This window comes from Balaenoptera physalus (genome assembly GCF_965194825.1).
Source record: "Balaenoptera physalus genome assembly, chromosome: 10".
Classification (NCBI taxonomy): domain Eukaryota; kingdom Metazoa; phylum Chordata; class Mammalia; order Artiodactyla; family Balaenopteridae; genus Balaenoptera; species Balaenoptera physalus.
In genome coordinates, this window is record NC_138889.1 from 59,229,516 (window position 1) to 59,248,918 (window position 19,403).

Genomic DNA, 19,403 nt, shown 5'->3' on the forward strand with positions numbered 1-19,403 from the left:
GTGATGAAGATGGTCTACTGTGTTATCTTTTAGAAACTTTGTTTTACCTTTCTTTCATATTTAGATCTACAATTCACTTGGAATTAATTTTTTTGTAAATGGTGTAAAAATACAGGTCAAGATTCATTTTTTTTCATATGGATATCGCATTCAGCACTCTTGAAAAAATTTGACTTCACTGCTGTGCAATGTTACCTTTGTCTTAAGCATCCACAGCTCTCGATTTTGTTCCATTGTTTTATCCTTGTGCCAATACCACACTGTCTTAATAACCTTTATAATAAGTCTTACTGTCTGGTAGTATAAGTCTTTCAACTTTTTTTCCCCCAAGATTGTCTTGACTATGCTTGGTCCTTTGAATTTCTGTGTAAAGTTTTAGAATGATCTTTGTCATTTCTCTCTCTCTCTCTCTGTCTCTCTCTCTTTGACTCTCACACACACACAGAGACATGCACAAAAGAACTTGTTGTGATCGTATTAAATCAGTAAATCCTTTTGAGGAGAATTGATACCTTTTTTTTTTTTTTTTTTTGGCTGCTTTGGGTCTTCATTGCTGCATGCGGGCTTTCTGTAGTTGCGGCAAGTGGGGGCTACTCTTCGTTGCAGTGCGCCGGCTTCTCGTTGGTGACTTCTCTTGTGGAACACGGGCTGTAGGTGTGTGGGCTTCAGTAGTTGCAGCATGAGGGCTCAGTAGTTGCGGCACGCAGGCTCTAGAGCGCAGGCTCAGTAGTTGTGGTGCACAGGCTTAGTTGCTCCGCGACATGTGGGATCTTCCTGGACCAGGGATCGAACCCGTGTCCCCTGCATTGGCAGGTGGATTCTTAACCACTGCGCCACCAGGGAAGTCCAGGATCTTCAGGATTCAGTGTACCAATCCATGAACTTGTATATCCCTCCATTTATTTAAGCTATTTAAAAATTTTTTTCTGTTAGAGGTCTTACACATCTTTCACTAGGTTTATTTCTAGGTATTTGATATGGAACATGTAGGTGTAGTTAATTGGCCTCTCTGCTCAACCTTTCTCTTTTTTTTTAAATATCTTTATTGGAGTATAATTGCTTTACAATGGTGTGTTAGTTTCTGCTTTATAACAAAGTGATGCTCAGCCTTTCTTGATTGAATCTGAGTGTTCTTTTTACCAGAAAGCTATTTCAACTTAGTTCAGAAATAATACAGACAGTAGTGTTCTGTGTGGAAGGTCTTCAGAGATTTAAGAATTAAAAAACAAACTTAACTCTAGCAATATGACAAATTATTTTATGGTGAGAGTTTTTATACCAAATAATTTAGATGTTGAAACATGAAATATTTATAATCATATTGTACAGCTGTGTAAAACTATGATTAAAATATGGACATCTTAGGCATCATTACTGTGTATAGTATTACTTCTTAGTCAAATGAGATGCTGAACAATTTAGGTGTGGTTTTAGTTTAGGTTAGGTAATCAACATTTCACCATGATTTTACATATTGAGAGTGGAGCGAATTAAGTATCAGAGTGTTGTGTGTGTTTAGGGGTGAATTTGTAATGTTAAGACATAAGAAAATATACTATGATGTAATTATAAAATAAATATGTTTTCAAGTTTGTGGCACTGTATATTGATGGCGGACTTTTATTCTTAGAAGCTTGAAGAATGAAGGAAAGATCTAGTTGTAACCTTTAACAAATTACTTAACATTTCTGTGCCTTTGTTTCTTCATCTGCACAAGGGGAATAATAATAATAGTACTCCCTTTGTTTTTGTTTTTTTTAATCAACTTATATTCAATTTTGTTTTCCTGAAATTTCTACCAGTAGAGCTTATTTTTGCCCTTTTAGGTACATAGAACATTTCTTTCCCCTTTGGAAACAATTTAGAATAGTGTCTGGCTCTTAATAAGTGCTTAATAAGCATTGTGATGGTGATGATGATGATGATGATGATGATGATGAAGAATAAGCATGATGATGAAGAAGAAGAAGAAGATGATGATGATGATTTTTTTTGCAGATATTTAAGCATCAAGAGGACATGGACTTTGTCTCATTCACTATCTTTAACATTGTCTGTGTACTAGATTGTGTAGACACAATCCCTGCATTCATGGAGCTTGCAATCTAGTTTGTACATCATTGTATACAATCATGTTTATAATAAAGCAAATGAATACAGCCATCATGCTTCCATAATCAACTCTAGTTATTTATGGAACAAATACTTAATAATTTTCTACAATGACAGTGTCTTTTCATATGCTTGTTTAAGTTGAAATCCTGAGGGGAATGTTAAGCCATTGGCCTCATGGTTGTGCAGTTTTTTGCTTGTACTGCTGATGATTGAGTCTTCTCTGATGCTAGGATGTCCTGGGAGTTGAAAGATTCAGGTTTAAGTTCTAGTTTTGCTGCTGATTTTGTACATGACTCTGAGTGAGTTACTTCTTAACCTTGTCTCTAATTGAATGTACTAAATGATTTCTAAGGTTTCTTCCAGCTCTCATTTTGTTATTAATCAGCTTCTCCAAATTATGTTATGTTCTTTGGTTATAGGGGAGCAGGAATCCATTGTCCATAATAGATATTTACCTTAAAACTGAATGCTGAAATTTAAGTGTTGAGCTCATATTCCATTATTGTATTTTGGTTTTACTTTTATAGATGCCAGAAGTGGGTGGAGAATTGTAGGAGAGCAGACTTAGAAGATAAAACACCTGATCAACTAAATAAACATTATCGATTGTGTGCCAAACACTTTGAGACTTCTATGATCTGTAGAACTGTAAGTAACCAGAGGGCTTGTTTTTTTTTGTTTTGTATTCTCTCACTTACTCACTATTTGGTTGGAATGTAAATCTTTATATATTAATGTTGGAGAGTATCCTTACACCCTGCCACTTTTTTATTTTTTAAGATGAAGACAAATTTGGAGCTTAATAGTATCTATTTTGTTCTTAAAAACCTGTTTTTTTTTTAACCCTTCTGTTTCTGATGCCCCATTCCTACTCACCAGAGGTAGCCACTTTTAAACTTCTTTTGTAGCCTTCAGAAAATTTTAGATGATTATAAATGTGTATATTTAAAGTAAAGTTGGCATTTTTATTTGGATCAGCTTCTCTAGAGCTTTTTTATGAGTGAAATCTTCATCAAGGAATAGAGCTCTTTGTTTTCAAAGTTTTGTATGTACTGTTAGAACCAACCCTAATTTTTATTTGCTGGATACAACAGGAAGCAAATCATGCAATTAATGTGAGAAAACATTTCCGTCAGTAATTTGCAATTTCATATCAAAACCTGACTCTCTCAGCCTTGCTACTGTTAACTGTGATTTTAGCCAAGTCACTTCCCCTCTCTGAGCCCCAATTTCTAATGAAGAAATTAGATAATTCCTGAGGTCTAAGACTTTTAACCCTCTGTGATTCTGTTATTGCTATGATTCATAAAAGGCACAAATAGGACAGATTTGATTGAAATGAAGCAGACTTGAAACACTTAAAAACTAGTTAGGAAGACAGTTTTGTTAAACAAATAATATATTCTTGTTTAGGTATTAAAACATGTATCATCTCAGTTATTGGGATAGACATAAACTTGATTTGAAGGTACACTATATATTGTTATGCAGCAATTTATTTTGATATTTTTTTCAGATACATTTTGCAGAGGCATCAGAAAACTAAAGAATGATTGGGTTATTTTATTTCTCAAAATTAATTGAAGCAGATACTTGTGAAGTCATTGGGAGGTGAGCCAATTCCGGTTCAACAGTTTAATCACAAATATTTGAGGGATATTTTTGCCTTGCTTTGTTAAGAGGGTAATAATGATCAAAATAAGAGATTTCATATGTTTAAAAGGCAAACTTTATGTTCTTGACGTTAAGTAAAAATATCCCAAAGTATTTTAAATACGCAAGCCGTATGCATTTTTACATTTTTATTTTATTAATAAATATGGTCTCTTAATTAGTTAATTCCAATAAGACTAATGTGAGAAATATAAAATATAGTTCACTCATGTTTTTGTTTATAGTCAGAGCATAGAACAACTATTTTCGCTTTTTAAATTTCCACATAATTCTTTAATCTTGGATCAATTAATGCAAATGTGAGACATTTTCTTTCTACACATGTAGAAGATATTGCTGTTAAATCTGGATTATCTAATACTTATACCCAGATGTTTTAAGAGTTTTGACTTCATTAGTTTGACATTTAAGATCTCATCAGTAAACATTTGTGGCTAGTTCAACAAAAGCCAGATACTATCTTTGATGCTAGAGTAAGATCATTACTTTATGCTTAAACCTTAATTCAGCAGTTAAAGATTAAATCTTGATACTGAATAAAAATTATCATGCACATGAATTGAATATAACCCTTATTGGCATGTGTACTTATAAATAGATGTAAAAAATTGCATGTTTTTTATTCATATATTGTTTTCTGGTCTATAATATCTTTCCTTGGTAGCAAATTAATTTTATTTGAATTTTTAAAGTCTTTACAATGTTTTATCCCTCCTCTCTTTATTTAATTGGTAAAATATCAAGAATTTACTGTGTATGTGGATATCTTTGCTTTTTGAGATGTTTGCTAAGTAGGAAAGATGAGACACTTAGGGTATAGTATAGTTTTTGTTCCCTTCACTGATTGTGTCCAAAATCAATCCCTGATTCAAACTCTGTAGTAGACTCAGGATATTTGGCCCAACACTAGAAACTGAACATCCTTAAGAAATAGATTATCTTCTTTGTGTTTTCTATGAGGCTTGGGGATTGAACTAGAAAATATTGACTGTAAATAGAAATACTTCCCAAATGTGTTTAACAACTCTTCAGATGAAACCTAAGATAGTGTGTTCCCTTTAATTATATATTTTTCCATCATATTTTCCTAACCTTCTTTCCTTGGGTGCAAAAACATAGGAATTGTTATTTTTGTTTGGCATATACTTTGAATACGCTTTATTAGTCATCTTTGAAACAATCACTGCTCCCACAAAAGCTTTTTAAACTGAAGTGTATTTTGTTTTTATCAGTGCAAATTTGGGAAGAAATTAAAGGCACTGTTTCTTTGGACTAGCTAGGGAAATGTAGTAGCAGTTATTCATCTGTTACTCTACCTCTCAATAAACTTCTTGTCCCTACCTGACCTCCTCTGGTCTGGCTGTGGAAGACTGTCACCATCTAAGTATGCATCCAGCTTCTAGCCAGGTTGGATTAGGCTAAGAGGAATTAAGATGGAGAATGGTCATCCTTCAATGATAAGAACGTTAGAATTAGAAGGGAATTTAGAAATACCTAGTTCAGTGTTTGCAAAAGTGTGATTATGTATATCACTTGTGGTATATGAGTGATTTCAGGTGGCACATGAACCAATTTTTATTTTAGAAGTTTTGTAATATGTGTTAAAAATATAACTAGCTCATCAAATCATTATTGTATAGTTTTTATTGCTTAAGATAATGTTAACTAAAAAAGTGAGTGGATTATGAAAAAGTATAGATGGTTGTGTAACTGAAATGGCAAGCATTATGATCATTAGTATGTGAATAACTTCATTTGGGGAAATACTGATCTAATTCAGTACCTGAGTTTTATTCAGAAGAGGAAACTGAGTCCAGAAAGGGAAAGGATTTAGTCAGGGTCTGAGAGTGAGTCACTGGTAGAATTTGGACTAGCCCCTAGGTCTCCTGGGTCCTAGTCCAATATTATTTCATGGTGCCTTGATGCTTCTCAGTAATAGTAGCAAAAGTGGAGTGAACAGCAGGTAAAGGAAGGAAGAATTATTATAAAACATACAGGCGGATAGATTATTTGAGAAACTTTTGTGCCTGCTGTGTTTTGTGGGCTCATGGAAGAACAGAAAAGTAGCTGGGAGATTGAATTAGAAAAATATATGTTAAATGCAAATACATTTTATTTTTTATGCCTACCATCAATTCAGTTCCTTCATTTATAGTAGTAAGATTGCCAGAAGGGCAAATGCAAAAAGAGTTAGAAATAATAAGCTGATCTGGACTGACATCATCCATTCTACAAGTCTCTACACTTTAGAATTGGAGTTGAAGGAGTACTGGGGAAATCATTAACACTAGAATCTTATTTATGTGTGATACATTCTTAAGGACCGTCTCTGAATTAACACATTTTTCTTTTTCAGAGCCCTTATAGGACAGTTCTTCGAGATAATGCAATACCAACAATATTTGATCTTACCAGCCATTTGAATAATCCACACAGTAGACACAGAAAACGAATAAAAGAATTGGTATGTCAGTGTGCTTCCAGATTTCCTATCCTCTATAATATTATGAAATCAAATATAGATGCATTCATGTAAAAATTGAACCAAGTTACTTTCTACTTCAGAGGTAGCATTATGGGAAATTAATGCTATGGTTATTGTTGAAGTAGTGTGGACATAAGATGATTAGTTTGTTTTAGTATTTACATTGGAAAATCTTCTTCAACTTTAGCCAGTTGATACTCGTTGACTTGAGCCAAAGTATGCTGTTAATTACAGGCTCCTAACTCATTCTCTTCCAGGGAAGAAGAAAAAAAAAAAAACCACCTTTTCTTTTGTAGTAAAGAAAGTGGGGCTGAGGTATATTTCCAGAATTCAGCACAAAGGGATAAGTGAAAGTTAAGACATGGGTAGTTTTACTAGAAATAAGGATTCTATCACTATTAAGTACTGACAGGGTTTACAAAAAGCTTTTAAATCTCTGTATGTGGCATCTTTGTGCATGTTTTTATAAACCTTTGATATCCTTGAAACCTACCTGTTTTTTGTTGACCTCAAATGAACAGAATTAAATTACTCAGACTCCTCAGACCATTGCTTTCTGTCATCATTGCCACCAGGAAGCCCGTTGTTTGTTTATTTTCTTTCCTTCTTCCATTATTACCATTTCCTTTCCTCCCCTCCCTTTTGTATCCATGCTAGTGCACTTAATATGTCATTTCAGTCCACTGACTATGTGCTTTTTTAGGATAACAACTGTCCAATTTTCCTCATTTTCTTCTCTGTTTACCTTTCATATTTAGATCTGTGATCCATTTAAATTTGTATGTGTGGTGTCCAGTAGAGATCTAATTTTATTTTTCTCTTTATAGAGATCAAGTTTTCCCAACATGGTCTGTTAATCTGTCTGGTGTAAGATGCCACCTCTGTCGTATACCAAGTTTACATATATGCAAGGCTGTTTCTGGGAACTCTGTTATGTTCCATTGGAAGATTTGTTTGTTTACAGCTATACCACACTTTTTAAAATTACCATCGCTTTATATTATATCTTATTTTCAAAAAGGGTGATTTCTTAATTCTTCTTTTTCAAAATTGTCTTAGCTATTTGTAGACCTTTATTTGTCCATGTGAATTTGAGAATCCTTTGTCATGTTCTAGAAATTCTGTTGAGATTTTCATTGTAAGTACTTTGAATTAATATTTTTCCAATGTTAATTAGTCCTATCCATAAACAGAAAAAAAAGCCCAATAGAATAGCTATCAAGTAGTAGCAATCATTGACAAAACTACTGGTTCTTTGAAAAGACTATTAAAACACTTTCAGGAGTGCAAAAAGTAAAAAATTTGAAAAAATTTCAGGGTTTTTGTTGCAGTTCTTTAGAAGAGAACGTGTACATCCTTCCTTAGATTAATTTTTTTTAATTTAATTTAATTTATTTTTTATACAGCAGGTTCTTATTAGTTATCTATTTTATACATATTAGTGTATATATGTCAATCCCAATCTCCCAATTACCTTAGATTAATTACTTCCTAAATACCTTATGGTTTTTGTTGATATAGATAATGTACTTCTGGTTGAGAGATCGTTTCCACCAATTTTGAAGATCCCTTTTTATTAATTCTAATAGTCTCCTGAGTTTTCTATGTAGTTGACTGTATCATCTACAAATAAGGACAAATTTGCCTCTTCTTTCAGTTCTTCCAATTTTAATTTTTTCTGTAGCCTGTCTTATTGTTTAGTCAAGATTATCTCTAGTACTGTATTCAGTAGTCCCAGTAATGTCACGGCTGGTACACTTGCCTTGTTCCATTAAGTATGATATTTTTGTTGGTATTGTTAGATAATTTTTATCAGGTTAAAGAAATTCCCTTCATTTCCTTCTAGTCCTCACATTCACAGTTTTTATCATAACTTGTTGAACTTATCAATACTTTCATTGCATCTGTTGAGTTCTCATTTTTTTTCGTTCTTTAATGCTGTGAATAACATTGTTGGATTTTCTGTTGTTGAACCATCTTTGCATTCCTGTGATGAACCCTAATTGATTGCAGTATATCTCCCTTCATTTTCATACACTGTTCGATTCAGTTGGTCAGTATTTTATCTACAGTTTTGCATTTATAAGTGTTGGCCTGTAATTTCTTTTCATGTATTCCTTTTATCCAGTTATGATATCAAGGTTCTCTTAGCCTCATAAAATAAGTTAGATAGCTTTTCTTTTTTTCCTCTCCTAATTTTTCCAGAAAAACTTGTATAAGGTAGCTATTGTCTGCTCTTGAAAGTTAGGTTGAACTTGGTAAAACCATCAGAGAGCTTTGGGTGAATGAGGGAATATTTTGATTACCATTTCTGTTTATTAGTTTCTCTTTCTTCTTGTGTTCTATATGTTTCCAAAAGTTTATGAAATTCATCTAGGATTTTAGGACGCTTGCCTTTCTCTGCTCCTAAAATTACTTTAGTAGTCTTTTCGAAGAAACAGTAGTGAGTTTTACCACTGATTGCCTTACTTGTGAGCTGTTTTATTGGTTTCTTCTTGATTTGAAGGATTTACTTTTTGGCTCTTTTTTAACTTCTTGAATGTTTAAACTCATTTATGTGTATTCAAAGCTATAAATGTCTAAGTATATTTTAGCTGTAGCCTACAATTTTAGACATGTAGCGCTTTTATTGTTCATCTGTGCTTTGTAATTTCCCCTATTTCTTTAGTATAAGATTATTTTTGTTCTTAGTTTCTAGACATGGGTTTATTTTTTAAAACTTTTTCCCCCAAATGTTGTTCACTGATGCATAGAGGGTATGTATAGTCTATGTGATATTCTTTCTAGTTTTTTTGCATCCATTATTGGTATTGAAGTCTGATGCCAGCCTGATTCTTGTTCCTTTTTAGGTGATTGCGTTTTTCTCCTTCACAGCCTTCAGCATTTTTCTTTACATTTGATATTTCAAATTTCGCTAAACTGTATCTAGATGGGAGGTTTTTTTCTTATCCAGACGTGCATCTTAAAGTTCTGAGAAGTCTTCAGTTTTTATTTCTTCATGCATTTCTTCTCCTCTATTTATTTGTTTTTTTTTTGGGACTTCTTATAGTTGAATGCTGATACTACACAACAACAGTCTTCCACCTCAGCTTTTTTCTTAGTCATATGAACCAGGGGTGAAGAGCTCAACCACCTCCCATCCTGTAGCTACCATTTCCCTGCTCTGCTCCTCAAGGAACCTCAGATATCTTACAGCAGGCACACTCTTCCAGATATGCCATCCTTGTAACTCCACAGCCCATAGGATAAGGAGGGAATGTTCCAGATTGGCTAACCTGCTGACATTCTTGTTATCAATATCATGTCCCGTGCTAACCAGCAGGCACCGTGACGTCTCCAGCTGTCACTGGTACTGCTGCTTTCATGCCCCACAATAGTAATGGGATGGGTTATGATCTAAGAATTCTAGTGGGTTAGAGGGAGAGAAAAGGACATAATTGAAAAGTTCTTCCTCAGTCTAACCCTGTATATGCCACTTGGCTCTCTATGCTGTATGTATCCATTTCTCTTCCATATTGGCACTGTCACTTTCTGCTTCCCAGAGATTTCTCATAGCTTTTGTGTTAGGTTCGGGGATCCAGCAACTCCCTTTTACATGGCAATCCCTGGGGTTAGATTGGGCGGGGGGCATGGTTTATGGCCCCTTGGATTTGACCTCAAATGCCATCATATACTTTCATGCCTTTTATCAATATTAGCCAATACATACTTATAACCCTAAATTATGATGATATAGGTATAAAAGTAAGTTAAATGATGTATTCTTTACCCTCTAGTATTTTATTATAAACTTGGAGTCATTAACAAATTATTGTTCCAGTTTTCCTGTCATCTGTCTGTTTGAAGAATGTTTTCTTTATGAAGAATTCATGCTCTTGAAAGAACTAAATTTGGGACTTCCCTGGTGGTCCAGTGGTTAAGACCCTGCGCTTCCACTGCAGGGGGCACGGGTTTGATCCCTGGTTAGGGAACTAAGATCCTGCATGCCAAAAAAAAAAAAGAAAGAAAGAAAGAATTAAATTTGACTCATAATATGCTTTTTACTTGTGAGTCTGTGATGATAATACTAGAGTTCAGTTTTCTCAAAGATATTTTTTTCTTTTTTTCTTGTCATTTAGAGTGAAGATGAAATCAGGACACTGAAACAGAAAAAAAGTAAGTGATAGTGTTAATGACTCAACTTCTGAATGCCTTTTTAAGAGGCCTAGACCTGGTAAGGACAAATAAATATGTTTTATGTCCAAAAACCTACTGTGAGAATGATGTAAGAGTGTGGTAGGCATTGTCCTGTGGTCTGGAATTGTCTGTGAGATAAAGTCTTAGTTTGTCTTTATTGAGTGCCACTATGGCATGCACTTGGCCTTCTCTCTCTCCACTAGGTGCTCCCAGTGTGGTCAGGATGGCAGGCACACAGGCAGAGTGTCCTAGTGTAGGGAAAGAAAGGAGCAGAATCTCTGTCCACCCAATGTGTGGTGCATACTAAGTTCTTGGTAAATATTTAAGGAATAAATGCTGTTGAGACACTTGGGCTTACAGAGAGTAGGAGTCACAATAGCTGTTCTCCAGGTACTGATGCCTGAGCTGTGTCACTAAAGAATGAGGACTGGAAGGTTTTTCTGTTCCTGTCAGTTATTACTATTACTCTTCCTTTCCTATCTCCTCCTACTACTGCTATTATTATTAACATAACTTTTTTATTGAGTGCTTACTGTGTGCCAAGTCATTATTATAAGTGCTTTACTTATATTAATTCATGTAATTCTCATAGTAGCCCTGAGGAAAGTACTATTATTTTCCCCCTTTATAGATGATGAGACATGGACTCAGGCAAAGAAAGGAGGGAAAGATAGTCTGTGCAGTGCCTTGAAACAGGGTGCCAGATTGGGGGAACTACACACTCATTTTGTTGTTGGAGCGTCTAATAACCCATGATGGTTAAAAAATGAACCTAAAGGGACCACAGGGGCCAGGACTTTCAGGGTTGTGTGTATGACTATGGTCAGGACCCTTATTAACCTCAGGGCTGCAGTTTTCCCATCCAAATATGAAGAGATTAGGCTAAGATTTCTAATATTCTAATATAGCCCTAAAAATTGCACGAATATGCTTTATATTGTATTGTCTCATCTCCCATATAAAAGTATAGATTAATGGTTTGATAGAAACAATGTCAGCATGTACCTTGGAGCTAGAGAAGCTTGGATTTAAATTTCACCTCCGTCTGTGACCTTGGGCAATTATTTACTGTCCTCATTTGTCAAATGGGGTTGATATCACGTGCCTGTACAGGGAGCAGTGAGCTACGTATAAAATGCCAACGCAGTGCCTCAGTAAATATTAGTTCTCTTCCCCTTCCGTTTTGTGAGGACATGGACTATCTTTTATTACTCTGTATATGTGATGTGCCTTATTAAGTTTATAAGAAATTGTTCCTCTCATGATAGCATTGACATACAGGATTAAAATATATCCATTCACAGTGTTTGTCTCCTCCACTAGAGTGTATCTTATTTTAACCTGTGTATCCTAGTCTGTGGTCCAGTAGGTACCCCATGAGTGTTGAATGAATGAATTTGTGGATTTTAAATATGTAACCAATCAAAAATGTAATTTTTTTGTTAGTATGATTCCTTATGAGCCTGTTTATAAAATTAATTCATTGTTTTCCAGTTGATGAAACTTCTGAACAGGAACCAAAACATAAGGAAATAAACAACAGCAATGCTCAGAACCCCAGTGCAGAAGAAGGGGGTGAAGAGCAGGATGGAGACATTTTACCTTTAACCCTTGAAGAGAAGGAAAATAAAGAATACTTAAAATCTTTATTTGAAATTTTGATTCTTATGGGAAAACAGAACATACCTCTGGATGGACATGAAGCTGATGAAATCCCAGAAGGTCTGTTTACTCCTGATAACTTTCAAGCACTGCTGGAGTGCCGGATCAATTCTGGTGAAGAGGTTCTGAGAAAGCGCTTTGAGACAACAGCAGTTAACACATTGTTCTGTTCAAAAACACAGCAGAAACAGATGCTAGAGATCTGTGAGAGCTGCATTCGGGAAGAAACCCTCAGGGAAGTGAGAGACTCTCACTTCTTTTCCATCGTCACTGACGATGTGGTGGACATAGCAGGGGAAGAGCACCTGCCTGTGTTGGTGAGGTTTGTTGACGAAGCTCACAACCTGAGAGAGGAATTTGTGGGCTTCCTGCCTTATGAAGCTGATGCAGAAATTTTGGCTGTGAAATTTCACACTACGATAACTGAGAAGTGGGGATTAAACATGGAGTACTGTCGTGGCCAGGCTTACATTGTGTCCAGTGGATTTTCTTCCAAAATGAAAGTTGTTGCTTCTAGACTTTTAGAGAAATATCCCCAAGCGATCTACACACTCTGCTCTTCCTGTGCCTTAAATATGTGGTTGGCAAAATCAGTGCCTGTTATTGGAGTATCTGTCGCGTTAGGAACAATTGAGGAAGTTTGTTCTTTTTTCCATCGATCACCACAACTGCTTTTAGAGCTTGACAATGTAATTTCTGTCCTATTTCAGAACAATGACGAAAGGGGCAAAGAACTGAAGGAAATTTGCCATTCTCAGTGGACAGGCAGGCATGATGCTTTTGAAATCTTAGTGGACCTCCTACAAGCACTTGTTTTATGTTTAGATGGTATAAATAGTGACACAAATGTTAGATGGAATAACTGTATAGCTGGCCGAGCATTTGTACTCTGTAGTGCAGTAACAGATTTTGACTTCATCGTTACCATTGTTGTTCTTAAAAATGTTCTATCTTTTACAAGAGCCTTTGGGAAAAATCTTCAGGGGCAAACTTCTGATGTCTTCTTTGCAGCCAGTAGTTTGACTGCAGTGCTGCATTCACTAAATGAAGTGATGGAAAATATTGAAGTTTATCATGAATTTTGGTTTGAGGAAGCCACAAATTTGGCAGCCAAACTTGATATTCAGATGAAACTCCCAGGGAAATTTCGCAGAGCTCAGCACAGTAACCTGGAATCTCAGCTAACCTCTGAGAGTTACTATAAAGAAACTCTAAGTGTTCCAACAGTGGAACACATTATTCAGGAACTGAAAGATATATTCTCAGAACAACACCTCAAAGCTCTTAAATGCTTATCTCTGGTACCCTCTGTCATGGGACAGCTTAAATTCAATACATCAGAGGAACATCATGCTGACATGTACAGAAGTGATTTACCTAATCCTGACACACTCTCTGCTGAGCTGCATTGTTGGAGAATCAAGTGGAAACACAGAGGGAAAGATATAGAACTTCCATCCACTATTTATGAAGCCCTTCATCTGCCAGACATCAAGTTTTTTCCTAATGTTTATGCATTGCTGAAGGTCCTGTGTATTCTTCCTGTGATGAAGGTTGAGAATGAACGCTATGAAAATGGACGAAAGCGTCTCAAAGCATACCTGAGGAACACTTTGACAGACCAAAGGTCAAGTAACTTGGCTTTGCTTAACATAAATTTTGATATAAAACACGATTTGGATTTAATGGTGGATACATATATCAAACTCTATACAAGTAAGTCAGAGCTTCCTACAGATAATTCAGAAACCATTGAAAATACCTAAGAGACTTTTAAAATAGGCTTTCTCTTATATTTGATATTTGAAAAAATCTGTAAGAAATTTGAAAATATCTTACAGAAAAGTTGTAAGGTGTACGTAGGCCACTTAATCACTGAATATCTTGACCTGTAGGCCTCCCATTGAGTACATTAGTCATTGATAATCTGCCTGTTTATATGGCCCGTTTGAAGTCCCATGCTTTGGAGACCTAACTGTCCCATGCTTTGGAGACCAGAAGATAGCATTGAAAGTACCATGTTACACTCTGTGTGATCTCTGCTAATGGCACTTTGAAATTGTATTAGTTTGAATTGTATTAAGTCATTTTAGATATAACATTTGTCACTGTGGATCCAATTGTCAGGTACTTAGTTATCAGTTCTTTGAAGAAATAAATTTTGAGGAGGTATGGGAGGAAGGAATACATTTTATAAAACATTACAGTGAAGCTCATGACTGACCTTTGAATAGTAGGAGTTTTAAGTATGCTGTTAAAAATCTGTAAGGGACCGTTAAAATGATCAGGCTGTAAGAGAAACATGTGAGCTCGCCAAACAAGGATTTCAGTGTAGATTTTGCCTTTATCAAATGCAGTTGAAGGAACAAGTTATAGTTAAAGTTTGAATGGAAGAGCCTGCCATTGTTGTTCCACATCTGATTGTTGCTGTTTACATTCCTTTATTGAGCCTACATCTTCATAAGCTTTTTGACAGGTATATGTTGAACACTTCTGTTTCATGGTCAAGACAGGATCAGAGACCATGGATACTGACAACTGATTAGTCTGTTTTCTTCTGTCTTTTTCCATGACTATATCTACTGCCTCATCTTGATTTACAAGCAAAACCTAGAAAACCTACAAAAATAAGTGTTTTGTGGTTTATCTAGGAATAATACAGAAAATATTACTGTTATTTTTGGTGAAGAAAATCAATTTTGTATAGTTTATTTCAACCTAAATAAAATGTGAATTTTGTTTAAAGTTCAGGTACATTGTTTTTGATGGGGACAAAACAGATTCTTGTGGTAAATTCTCTTTTCAAAAGTATTTATCACCTTCACAATTGAAGATAAGGTCTTTTTTTTTTTTTTTTTTCTTTTGGTATATGGTTTACTACTTGGGGGAATAAAAAAAGCCATTTTAATTGTGAAATTATTAAATGTAAGATTTATCTAACTTTTTAAGTCTTATATGCTGTATGACCCCTGATATAAATTGTTAGTGTTTGCGTAATTGTTGCTGGCTAAAATGTAAATGAATGAATATTGCAAAGATGTCATTGCATTATTTTATGTTGGGATAAGTTAGTGTTATTTGAGTTTCAGAAAACAGGATGGGGGTATATTTGCGGAGTGCTGGGTCTTACTGATAACAGTGCATTTCCCTGGTGTGGACAAAACCGGCAGATGTGTCAAATCAGGACACATTTCCCATGCAGGCTATAAAAAAGATAAGAGTTTATCTTATATCCAGAGCTCTAAGAGGTGCCTCTGTCCTTGACAGAAAGAACTGATCCAGTTCATGATGGCAGGATGACAGAAAAGGAGACACAGAGCTGGCCTTTTAATAGCTGCATACAGTTCTTAGGACACTTAATAGTGGTGTGACCTTGGCAGATTATATAATCTGGGTATATTTCCTCAACTATAAAACCACACTTAAGCTTGTGCTATGAGGGTTAGATAATTTATTATCAATTATCTATTACTACTTACTGGTGTCTCAAAACTTAGTGGCTTAAAAAAAAAGTTTACAGTTTTGTGGTTTAGTTGAGTGGTTCTTTTGCTGGTCTCATCTGGACTCTGCATTCAGTTGGTAGATTGGCTGGGGGCCTAGATGGGACAGCTGGGCCTGTCATGTGGTCTTTTATCTTGGGCTTATGGCATGGTGGTCTCAGAGTACCAAGAAGGCAAAGGCAATAGCTTCAAAGCCTGGGCTCAAGAACTCACAGAACGTCACTTTCACCACATCTTTTGGTCAAAGCAAGTCACGAGGCTGGCCCAGAAGGGGTAAGGATAATAGACTCCTTGTCTTGATGGGCGGAGCTATAAAATAGGGTCTGTTTTCAGTCTACTATACTAATTTATCCAAAACATTCATGCTGCAAGCATTGGTTAAGCTTTAAAGGGGCCCACCACTTGTTTTTATAATCTGTATGTTCTCAAAGTTAATTTGAGAATTTATTGAAAGCTTGAAAACCCTAATTTGTTAAGAAGCATCTTCACAAACTCTGGTCTTTGAAGATAGATTGAGTCAATGGTAGTCTCCCCATAGATGAAACTGATTATCATTTTTGCAAGATTAGATAGTTAGAAAGAGGTTGATGTAGTGACTGTTTATTCCTCAAGTATTAGTTGAATGCTTACTGTGTGCCAGGCTTCTGGGTTAAGTGCTGGCAATAACATGCACTTTCTTACAGAGTTTACAGCCTAGGGTTGGCCCATAGGACTACAATTGTACTTATTTATAACCACACACACACAAACACACATACCTTATAGTTAAGTGGATCAGATTATTGAAATTAAAAGAAAAGAAAATAACACATTAGGGTATCTATAAAATCCTTGTGCGATTTAAAAAAAAATTGTGGGGACTTCCCTAGTGGTCCAGTGGTTAAGAGTCTGCGCTCCCAATGCAGGGGGCCCAGGTTTGATCCCTGGTCGGGGAATTAGATTCCACGTGCCGAAACTAAAGATCCCACACATGGCAATGAAGACCCCGCGGGCTGTAACTAAGACCCGGCACAGCCAAATAAATAACTATTAAAATTTTTCTGTATCATACCTAAACAGTTTTCAAAAGATAACTAGGAAATACATTCAAGATTTAATATATATAATTGGAGGAATTTTTTTTTTTAAAGATTTATTGATTGATTGATATGTTGGGTCTTCGTTTCCGTGCTAGGGCCCTCTCTAGTTGTGGCAAGCGGTGGCCACTCTTCATCGCAGTGTGCAGGCCTCTCACTATTGCGGCCTCTCTTGTTGCGGGGCACAGGCTCCAGACGCGCAGGCTCAGTAGTTGTGGCTCACAGGCCTAGCTGCTCCGCAGCATGTGGGATCTTCCCAGACCAGGGCTCGAACCTGTGTCCCCTGCATTAGCAGGCAGACTCTCAACCACTGCGCCACGAGGGAAGCCCTAATTGGAGGAATTTTTGCTTTTGACATATCCACTCTCATTTTGGGGGAAAAAAAGCTGAAGCCTAACATAGGATTTGTTACCTGTAAATTGATGAGAACAAATGCGTTATTAATAATTTTATGTAATTTTTATTTAATTCTTAACAATGGCCCCTTGAAGTAAATAGTAGTTGAAAGAGACCCCCCACTGCCCCCTCCTCTTGTGGCCAGTTCCTCTGCAGTAACGTCGTTGGATCTGGTTTTTGTTTCATATTAGGGACAGCCACTTTTTAAGTGCTATTTAAAGTGACTAATTCATAAAACATAGGAAAATTGTACTTGCAATGTTTATTAATATTTATATGATACTCTAGAGCTTACAAATTACCTTGATTGTATCATTCAAGTTCTAAGAAAAATTCAGGCAAGAATTATCCCCATTTTTCAGTTGAGAAGTTCAAGCTCACAGAAGTAAATGAATTGCCCAGAATTATAGCTATTAAGTGCCAGAGCCAGGTACTTCAATCCAATCCTTAAATCTTAAAACTGATTATGAAAGCCACTTCATTCTTAACGTTTGTAAGAGAAATATTTGCTTTAGGAATAGGCTTCTTTTATGTTCTTGCTTTATCCATTGCCAACTTTCAGCACAGCATCTCTAAAATGTGCTCATTATAGTCAACGTGGGTTCCTTGCAAAACAAAAAAACTGAAGCCTGAAACTTCTGAGACTTTGCAAACTAGGTGTAGAAATGCTGCCACCTTTGTTTGGCTGCCAAGACACTACCACAAAGGGCTGTAGCTCCAGGTCCATTTACTTCACTAGAGTGGATGCAGCTGTCTTCCTTGCTGTAATCAAATGCTCCTCTGTAGCCAGCTTTTTGTGGCCAGAAAAAGCAAAGTAATTTTTAGTACAGATTAGCATAAAAATCTCTACTAGATCAGTTTCAGGAAACAATTACTAGCTTAGAAACAAGTGTGATCTATAGGTTGGCTAAAATGGCAGTTAATTTCCAGACCTTTTAAAATGCCCCTTATTTCTCACCATGAATACTATATAAATAGAATACACTACCTGCCACTGTATTTGGTTTCATAAATTATTCGGACAGGGTGAACAACAGACTTCAAAATTAAGTAGAGGTAGTAAATCTGCCCTTTTTAATGAGTTTGAATTTACAGTAGTAGTTTAAACATCTGGAAGTTTAAAATCTTAATTCATTCCAAATGTTCAACAAGGATATACTGCAAAGAGGATATTGTAATTGAGGGATAAAGAAAACTACTGTTGACTCAATCTGAAGCCTTTTCTAATTTTCTCTATATACATTAATCACATAAAACTTGAGAGGCTGACAGTTCAAAAAGAGAGGAGATGGACCAAAATATCCAAGTTGGCATGCTTGTAGAAAAATAACTTTTAAAAGAGGTCATAGTTATAACAAGGATGAAGTTTAAATGCTGTTAATTAACATGTCTAGGATATGGCCAGATAGTGCTGCTGTGTTGTATGTTCTGTTCTTGTGGATATGAGGTGCGGTTTTCTTTTATTATTTAAACTGGACTTAGAAGAGTCAAACCTTTTGACTTCTAAGTTGTAATTTTTTTTTTTTTTTTTTTTTGGCGGCGGCGGCATGTGGGATCTTAGTTCCCCTACCAGGGAATAAACCCGTGCCCCCTGCAGTGAAAGCACGGAGTCTTAACCACTGGACCGCCAGGGAAGTCCCACTGAATTGTAATTTTGATTAATGCATTTTGTAGTCCAAGAATCTGGTCTGCTGCCAGCTTGGTCGAGCATAAGACCAAGTATTCGTTCGGTGCACACTTATTGAGTGCCCACTGGATGCTTGTGAGGTGTTGGTTTACGTTTCTTAGAGCAGAGTTGCAGCAGCAGGGGGCGTGTTCATCATTGTCTGGTAGCAGCTGCTGCTAGGGAAAGTGCTCGCTGTATTCCAGCGCTGTGCTCAAGCACTTTACCTGAATTATCTCATTTAAACTTTTCCACCCTATGAAAAAGGTAATATTATCCGTATTTTCTTCAGGTGAAAACCTAACAATTAGAAGGCCACACAGCTAGTGAAAGGTGGAACCATGATTCTAACGTGATGTAAAGAATTGCAAACCTAATTCCTCGTCTCATATTTGCTTTTCATTCTTATGTCAAATATTGTATTGAATGCCTGTGGTGCTTAATCTAAATTTAGCCTCAGGCATGAGGCTAGGGTCATGGATACAAAGATGAATGAGATGAATCCCATGCCATGGATGCAAAGGTAAGACTGAGCCCACACCCTCAGTGAGCTCAGTCACATGGCGGAGCCAGACATACAAGCCAGGAGCTGCCAGGAGCAGGGCTAAGGGCAGGGGAATCCTATCACTGATCATCCCAACCGGGACACTTTTGAT

At 36.1% G+C, this 19,403-nt stretch overlaps 1 protein-coding gene across 25 annotated transcripts in view; it reads left to right on the plus strand.

Moving 5' to 3' along the window:
* The window catches only part of THAP12 (THAP domain containing 12), a 100,766-nt gene that overhangs the window by 10,495 nt on the left and 70,868 nt on the right, over positions 1–19,403 (plus strand). For 24 of the 25 annotated variants that reach the window (XR_014268150.1, XR_014268151.1, XR_014268152.1 and 21 more), the window contains exons 2-5: positions 2,643–2,763; positions 6,146–6,253; positions 10,393–10,429; positions 11,945–13,739. Coding sequence is in view for 10 of the 25 variants with exons in the window: in XM_082477823.1 (XP_082333949.1) it covers positions 2,643–2,763; positions 6,146–6,253; positions 10,393–10,429; positions 11,945–13,739 (2,061 nt within the window). In the remaining 15 variants the exon portion in view is untranslated. Of the gene's footprint in view, positions 1–2,642; positions 2,764–6,145; positions 6,254–10,392; positions 10,430–11,944; positions 13,829–19,403 lie in introns of all 25 variants that reach the window. The other variant, XM_082477822.1, reaches the window with a different exon arrangement.